At 28.7% G+C, this 9,088-nt stretch overlaps 1 protein-coding gene across 1 annotated transcript; it reads left to right on the plus strand.

Annotated features, from left to right (window-relative positions):
- Positions 1-261: 261 nt before the first annotated feature.
- Positions 262-8,538, plus strand: LOC127278540 (60S ribosomal protein L18a-like). Its single transcript, XM_051300300.1, has 3 exons — positions 262-401; positions 4,921-5,100; positions 8,149-8,538. Exons 1-3 carry the CDS (start codon positions 384-386, stop codon positions 8,482-8,484), a joined length of 534 nt encoding a protein of 177 aa, XP_051156257.1. The 5' UTR covers positions 262-383; the 3' UTR covers positions 8,485-8,538.
- Positions 8,539-9,088: the final 550 nt, after the last annotated feature.

A 9,088-nucleotide genomic window follows, 5' to 3' on the forward strand; every position in this document is an offset into this window, starting at 1 on the left:
GCACGCATTTACATCAACATGTAACTCCATCCTCAATCGTGCCTCGTAAAGCGAGTGAGTGCTTAGTGGTGGCGCATGGAAGCTTCCGTACACCGCTCCCGAGTATACTTCTGTCGTGTACCATTGGAGTAAAAGAGACGGAAATATCTTTTGTCTCTTTTACTCCAATGGTACACGATGCAAGTATACTCGGGATCGGTGAGGTATACAAGAGCCTTTACGCGTAACTGCGCAACCTTGCAAACGATCCAGCACACTGAAACATTTCGGATGTTCTATTTCAATACATACATACAGACCTTACCAACCCTGTTCAAATATACTCTGAATGTACTAAACCTTGTTCAACCTCTTTGTTTTCTTGGCTAGAAAGGGATCACAAAATGAAGGCAAAAGGAGAAGTAAGTAAATGGATTTTTGAAATAGAATTTGTATTTATTTGTTAAAAGTTTTCAAGAGAAATGTTTCCAAGTATGTCTGCTGTCAATAAAATTAGGTTTCAGCAAAATTTGTAAACATAATAATGTCAAAGCTTTACATCTTGAGAACAGTTGACAGTATGTCTATGGCCACGTGTTTTTTGATGCTTATACAAATTAATGTATGAAATAGAGGTATTTCATATTTTTATTCACTCTGCGGATGTGCATTATTTCAACAAAGAAAATTTATTTTTGTTCATAAAATTTTTTTCTGCAGTAAATATTTGAAATAATTTAAAAAAAAGTGAGGTTAGTTTATCTATCAAATTGTGTTTAATTATCTATACACTTTTCCTGTTCCTACTATGCTAACTTTTTCACAATTCTATTAAACCGATTAGTTGGATTTTCACTACTGACTAACTTGAAACGGCCTTTTAAATGCTTAACTGCCTACAAAATTTAATGCTCAGTATCTGCGGAAAAATGGCTCACTCATAAAATAATGAATTCGCAATGGTGATGGGACATTTTCAACGCTTCGATTATCAGCGTAAATTGAAACGATTTGTATTTATAAAATCAAAACGATAACTTACAAATTGAACACGGTGAAATTATAGTTTTGTAACAAAAGTTGGTATTTTTTTAAAAAGTCAAATGTCCTAAAGTTATTTTTCAAAATATTTTTTAGTAAATCTTTAAGACTCAGAAACTGAGGTCGTTAATTCAAATAAATTATGTATTTCACGCCAAATCAGACACAAATTTACGTTTACAACTCCGATTTTTTTGAAATTTTTTTTTCTTTTAGTACTAATTGAAACTAACTTCCATGATTTTTTTTAGCAGAATTTACAGAATTTTAATGATTTTTTATTTTTGAATTTTTGATATTTTAAAAACGAAATCTCCGGATTTTTTTGTACTAGGGTAAGTGTGTCAATTACGGACGTTCATAAAAAATAACTATTATTACTATTATATTTAATATAACTTGCAAAATGATTGAAAAAAATTATTTTTATCTTTTTTTGATACAATTACTTATAAAGATGCACATTTAATCAATTATTAATTTAATTATTTGAGATCAAATTTTTTCCCTCGCCGTAATTGAAACATTTTTAAGAATTACATTGACTTTTATTACGGCGGGCAAAGTATCTTCAAAATACACGTAATTTTGGTCACCGAAATTGATACAAACGCGCCGTAACAGAAAATTATGGTATTAGTTTTAATTTCTCATATTTGTTTAAATAATCAATTTTTATAAAGTTAAAATTTTTTTTAATATCTAAATAACATAAGCTTTTAGTTTAATAAGTCTTCAATTGACTTTATACAATAGAAATGTCGAATTTTCTATTTCAAAGGTATTTTGACTCGAATCGCGCCGTAATCAGTACATTTACCCTACGTACTTTTATATATTTCGATGCACTGATTACGAAAATCATAGTGACAGTACTCGAAAATTTTATTTTTATGGTGAAAACAAAAAAAGTCCCAGAATTTCTGGCTTTTTCGTTTATTGGGTAAAATATGCAAAATTAAAAAAAATGTATGACAATAATATCTACAACTTTTGTCTAAGTTTTTTTTTTAATTTTGCACAATTTATCCAATAAACGAAAAAAACCATAAATTTTACAACTTTTTTGTTTTTCACAATAAAAATTAAATTTTCGGGTATTGTCACTATAATTTTCGTAATCAGCGTATAAATTAAATTAAATTGGAGCCTCTTAAGGAAAATGATTTAAAAAAACCAACTTATTCTTATAATAAAATACTATTTTGGTCATTTTTTACTCCTTTTTTTATTTTTCTTTAATTATAATTAATTAGAAATAAATAAAAAAAAATTTCTAAAAAATGCAGTTTATCCCATTACCCCACCTGTGGGGTATTGAGAGCTCTTACTTGAAATTCCAATAAAATAAAAATTTCTATTTTCTTTGAGTATGTTTTTTAATAGTTCTCGACAGATGAACATTTTACAAAGTATTTAAGACACAAAAAAGACTTATAGTTTCTTTAGTATTAAAATTTCGAATAATACATTTTAGACAATAAAACACAAATATGGATTCTTAGCAATTAAATATGCAACAATATCAAATTTTATAAATTAATCTTTTTCAATTTCCAAAGAAATAAGAAAAGCCATAGCGAGGTAACGAAATGTAATGTATCTAAATCTACAAATATATATGAGAGATTCTTTTTCAATCGCCCCAGCCCAAAAAGTCAATGTTCTAGGATTGGCTTCATACTTTGGTAAATTGTTGTCCTATATGATAGTAATAAATCCCTAAAATATAAAATCATTAAAAAAATATTTGTAGAAAGTAGAGAGGGTTAAAGTTTTGACGTTAAGGGTAGCATTGTCATTTTCAATTCCGTATAACTATAACAAAAGTTAATGGATTTTTATTTATCTATAATGAATTTTAATGCATTTTTCACTTACTTTTCAAAAATGTATACGAAGTTAAAAAAAAAATATTTCACTTCTTTTTTCAAAATTAACCCTTTTTTTCGATTTTCACCCCTTCGGGTATTTTTTCTTTTTTTTATTTTCATTGGAAAGCTGAGGTTTTTTCCCATGAGCTATGTAAATATGAAAATGGGACAACAATAATTTTGTGAGAAACAGAATATTAAAGCAGGCGGTGCCTACCTAAATCTTCGAAGATGATCTCCAGGTATACCCGTTATCGGCACCGCCTACTTTAATATTATGTTTCTCACAAAATTATTGTTGTCCCACTTTCATATTTACATAGCTCATGGGAAAAAACCTCAGCTTTCCAATGAAAATAAAAAAAAGAAAAAATACCCGAAGGGGTGAAAATCGAAAAAAAGGGTTAATTTTGAAAAAAGAAGTGAAATATTTTTTTTTTAACTTCGTATACATTTTTGAAAAGTAAGTGAAAAATGCATTAAAATTCATTATAGATAAATAAAAATCCATTAACTTTTGTTATAGTTATACGGAATTGAAAATGACAATGCTACCCTTAACGTCAAAACTTTAACCCTCTCTACTTTCTACAAATATTTTTTTAATGATTTTATATTTTAGGGATTTATTACTATCATATAGGACAACAATTTACCAAAGTATGAAGCCAATCCCAGAACATTGACTTTTTGGGCTGGGGCAATTGAAAAAGAATCTCTCATATTTGTAATAAAATGACAAAATATAATTAAATAATTAAATTTTTAACTATTTACTTTGATGTCCAGAAATATTTTCCATTTAAAAAGAATATCTCAAAAATTTGATTTTTCCTTGTAATTTCTACAAATTTGTCAGAAATGCCACTGTTTGTCTTCGTATGGCAAACAGAAAGATTGTTGAAGTTTTCCGAGCTATTTCCGTGAAATTCAAAGTCTCTAAATACTTGAAATTTAAAAGCTCCCATTACCCTCGCTCTCTCATTAACCTACCTTTTCCTACATATGTTTTAAAACTGCTGTGATTTATAAATTTTTGAATTAAAAGAATTAAATTTACCTTTGTAACTTGTTATCATGATGATACTTTTGTGTTTGATAAATAAATAAAATCTCAATGACGAAGCAAACTTTCGTAAAATGAACAAAAAAATTCATACTTCAACTTGGCAGCGATTTTATCTGTCGACAAAATTCCTCTTTCCTAAATTAATAAATTTTTTCCTTCGAATTCTTCTTTTATATTGAGAATGACTAAAATTCTCGATTCTTCTTACAATTTCTTTGAATTTTTATCAAATTCTTCTCTTTTTTTTCTTTTTCGATTGTTTTCTTAAACTCTAATTTTACCAAACTATTTATTTTATATAATTCCACGAACTTTTATGTTATTAATTTAGTTATTAGAAGGCATTATTAATATATTTTAACAATTATAAGTTTAAAACTTTGATACTTTAAATTAATTAAATAATTTATTTAAAATTTTTAAATAACAATATTATATCTCATGGATCTTAATTGTATTTTAATATATTAAAAAATAAAATGAATATTTCTTGTAAAGTAAGAAAAGCAATTTACAATGTTTCTTGTGAAATAATTGTAATAATTTGTTTAAGGAAGTTCAAAAACAACAATTCAATAATAACAAAATTTTAGATTATTTAAAACAATTAAAACAAAATTGAGTAGGATCCCTTCAGGTATATTCCTCGGTTGGTTGTTCATGTTCACGGAGAGACCGGAAAGGTTCGTAAAAATTTTATGTAATTGGACTCTCTATACATGAACCATTCCTATCTAGAAAAAAATTATTATTGTCCAGAAAGCAAAAACTACTGTCTAACTAAAAAAAATATTGTTGGACATTAACCATTCCTGTCCGAACATTCACGGTCTTTTGCTATTCTTGCATAATTAGTGGAAAACTATATTGGCTTACCTATAAAAATTACAATTATTATAAATAATTATGGAACTTTATATTATATTAATTGTGCTAATTGAGATATTTTTTGTGCAGTTGAAAGAATACGAGGTGATTGGGCGGAAATTGCCCACAGAGAAAGAGAAGACAACACCTCTTTATAAAATGAGGATTTTTGCACCCGATGCAATTGTTGCAAAATCTCGTTTCTGGTATTTCCTGAGACAGTTGAAGAAGTTCAAGAAATCTACTGGTGAAATAGTCTCATTAAAACAGGTAATTGCGTGTCCTTGTAGATTAAATATACACAAGCATAATACGGAGCATATGATACGGCCTCCCATATGGTATATTATATCACAAATGCGCAAAACGTTTTGTTTCGTGGGCATGAAACAGAGGGAACTTGAAGTTTTCAGGGAAAAAATTTCTTTTTTCATTCTAACGCGTACTAACTTGAAAACTTAGAGTTCCATCCCGCTTCACGCGCACTAAATCACGAGGTTTTCGCATAGTGTAAATGTATCAATATTACTGCTGATGCCCCAATTACTGCGATTTTTATAAAATTAGTAAAACTTACTAATTAAGAACATAAAACTGTTTCAAAATGACTTTAAAAATTATTCCAAATGATATTTTATATTTTATCCACTAAAGATGCATATTTCGACTATTATCAAATTAGTTATTCAAGTTTCAATTGAACCTACCACAGTAATTAGAGCATGCGTATATTCTTCTCATGCTGCTATTACTATGGTTTATCCAGTCAATCTAACCTCTAAATCAACGCTTTTAACGCTGCAGTAATTGGTGCACATGATGCGCAGTAATGCATGCAAACCTGCAGTAATACCAGTATACGCCATTTTTAAAAAAGTTAATATTTTTAATAATATATTTGTTTTTTTTTCAAGTTTAAAGTATCGTTTCTGTTTCAATATATACACGGAAAGACTTTGTGCATCACTTTCTGTCAAACTTGCCAAGAGATTTTAGTAAACTCGCGACCAAACTCGGAAAAAATGGAAAACTATCATTTTATATAAATGTTTTCAACAAAAAATGTTTTCTTTTTTATCAAAATTTAGTAGTCACGCTAAGAAATATTCGTTAACGCTGTAAGAAAAATTAAGATTAAGAAAAAATGAATGTCAAAAGTTTATTCTTTATATTTGTAAGAACGACATTTTCATTGCGTCGGGTTTACAATTTAGTAGTCTCACGATGAAAACAGCACGCATACAAACAAGCGAAGCTTGTCCGTGTAGCGTCAGCAGTTGAATAGTTCCGGCATAGATAGAAAAATGTCTACACAACGAACACTTTTAATAATCCTGTTTGCCTAAAAAATTAATTCTGACATTTCCTAAAATTGACCTTATTAATAATATTAAATAATTTATTTTTTTGAAATTTTTTTATTGCACTTGAAATAAGTTTAAACATAATAAAAATTTTCTCGTAAGTGGAAATGAAATGGTGAGATTAGTATATAAGAAAAATAAACTGCCCTCTTGATATCGTTGATATGAATTGTATTTGCGTTGCGTCGGTTAAAGCAAGCGTTTACCCTATCTGTATTTTAGACGATTTTAGGTTAAGATGTAATCTCTCGTTCATAGGTAAATTGGATTTCTACATTACTTATCAATTGTCGATATATATACGTATATATGGAGTTTCAGATGGCAACTTTAGTAGTCACGCTATTAAAAGCTATGTATATGTTTTTTTAGTGAAACTTCAGATTTTATTTTTTGATCGACTGACTATTAAATTTTAAAATTCTCAACAATCAATTATTGTACGTCAGTAACTTTTTTCTGATTTTAATAGTCAGACTACGAATTATTAATATCTTTCCTTTTTTTCCGAGTTTGGTAAAAAGTTTACTAAAATCTCGTGGCGAGTTTAACACAAAGTGATGCACAAAGTCTTTCCGTGTACTAATAGTGATTTAACAAAAAGAATTAAATCATTATTTCATTTACACTTTAATTATATTATCATTACTAGCGCTTCCGACGGTCTTTGGCCGTCTCCGTTGCTTCTATTCTTTGTCTATTAAATTTAATTTTCAATTTATGTTGTATAATTTATTACAATTATTTTATTAAATATTTAATAATATTGTTAACAAAATGCAAAAAGGCATGTAATTATAGAGAAAGTTTCAAACTGAAAAATAATAATCTATTATTTTTATAAAATTTGTCTGAAAATAATAATAAATGTTGAATAATTTTTTTAAAACTAAAAACACTTTTTTATTCAAGGTAATATTATTTTCATAATAATTTAATTTATTACAATTACTTTATTATAATTTAATAAATTTCTTTATTTTAAAAAAGCGCGCGCTATTTTGTCTTGGGCCAATCAGGTGATTTCAACTAAATGTAGGTTATATTCGTTTCTGATTCGTGACAGCTGCAAACATTTACAACAAATAAATGCTTTGCAAGTGTATATTTATTGTAATTAAGTAAGTTATGCAAAATATATATGTGGAACAATAATTTAAGGTGATTTTCATAAAATGAATATTGATTTAGATGCTCTGGAAAGCAAAGTTCATTTTTTCTTACATTCGATTTTTCGACCATCGAGATATTTCGATACATTTTCATATGCTTTGCATGCACCGTCTTTTTTAAGAAAGGAAAGTCGGTCTTAGATTGTACATCACAGAAGTTGGGACATTTACCCTATGTGTGATAGAGAAAAATATATCTATAAGTGTACTGAAACAAAACTAAATAAATCCGTTTTTTTAACGGGACCTACACCTCAATTTTCATCTATGTTGAATAATAGTTGAAAAATTTTAATTTTATTTTTCTGACACTGTTTTAAGTGAGAAATCATGCTAAATGCAGAAAATATTTTTTAAACTTTTTTTGCAATTTTAACATTCCGATTTCTTACAAAATTAAATTCGAGATAATAGTATGGAGTTTTTCTATTTTTATCTATTTTTGAATTTTTAGAAACACTTGGAAGTTAAAAAATCAATTTTTGCTATAAAAAATGTCTGTAAATATGTTATGTATTGTAAAGATAATAATAATTATTAAAAAAACAAAAACTCGACGTTATTATCTCAGGATTTATGTGTAGAAAGAGTGTAGAAAATTTCAAAAGGATCAATCAGTAGATTTTTAGTTAGAGTGTTAAAAACTTGAAAATTGCAGATTGTAAGAAAATCGTTTTAAAGTTTTGTAGACAGTAGAAATAAAGTTATTGGCGAGAAAACAAATATAATCTTAACTATTGAGGGAGAAATAAAGAATTTAATTGATTTTATTTACTTTTCAGATTGCTGAGAAAACACCAACAAAAATCAAGAACTTCGGAATTTGGTTGCGATATGATTCAAGGTCTGGAACTCACAACATGTACCGAGAGTACAGAGACTTGAGCGTGAGTGGCGCAGTGACTCAGTGCTACCGAGATATGGGCGCTCGACATCGAGCTCGTGCTCATTCCATCCAAATTATAAAGGTCGAGATCATCAAGGCTGCGCAGTGCCGAAGACCGCAAGTCAAACAGTTCCACGACGCCAAAATCAGATTCCCTCTGCCCAAACGTATCGCGCACAGAAACCAAATGCCGACGTTCAGTGTACGCAAACCACGTACCTACTTCTTGTAAAAAGTTTGTTTTCAATGTTTTTACTTGAAATATACATGAAAATTTATTTAACAACTCTTGCTTTATTTACATTGTGCTGTAGCTGAAAAATCAAATTAAAGGGTACCCTCTAAGTCTCACGCAAAATACGGAATGAAACATAAGTGCTCTTGTGGGAAGTGTGTAAACAGTGGGGAAAATCGGAAGTACGTTGAACATAACCCAAAAATTGTATTTTCAAAACTTTCACAATGGCTAACTGACTAGCTGAGTTGGACACAAGCACTGGCCACTGAAAAGTGGTCCATTTCACAGGCACACAAAAAAAAAAAAGTTGTCTGTTTCTTGAACTACACATATATTTCCTATAGTATTTTGGCCCGCTGAAACCGAATCTGAGGTCAGAATTGCTCCATCACCCTCAGTTTTTTTTTAAATCGACCAAAACCACCCTTAAACGGAAAAATTCACACTTCGGAGATAAAAAATAAATCAACTTATTTTTTAGAAAAACCAAATTTTACATCTACGAAACTTTGCTCCACTAACTCAAAAACAAAGCCAGCATTGATCCAGCACCCCCTGAATTTTTTTAATCGAAAAAACTACCCTTAATCTGAAGAAT

This window comes from Leptopilina boulardi, unplaced genomic scaffold, assembly GCF_019393585.1.
Source record: "Leptopilina boulardi isolate dan_hultmark-lab unplaced genomic scaffold, ZJU_Lbou_2.1 LbouV2_204, whole genome shotgun sequence".
NCBI lineage: Eukaryota > Metazoa > Arthropoda > Insecta > Hymenoptera > Figitidae > Leptopilina > Leptopilina boulardi.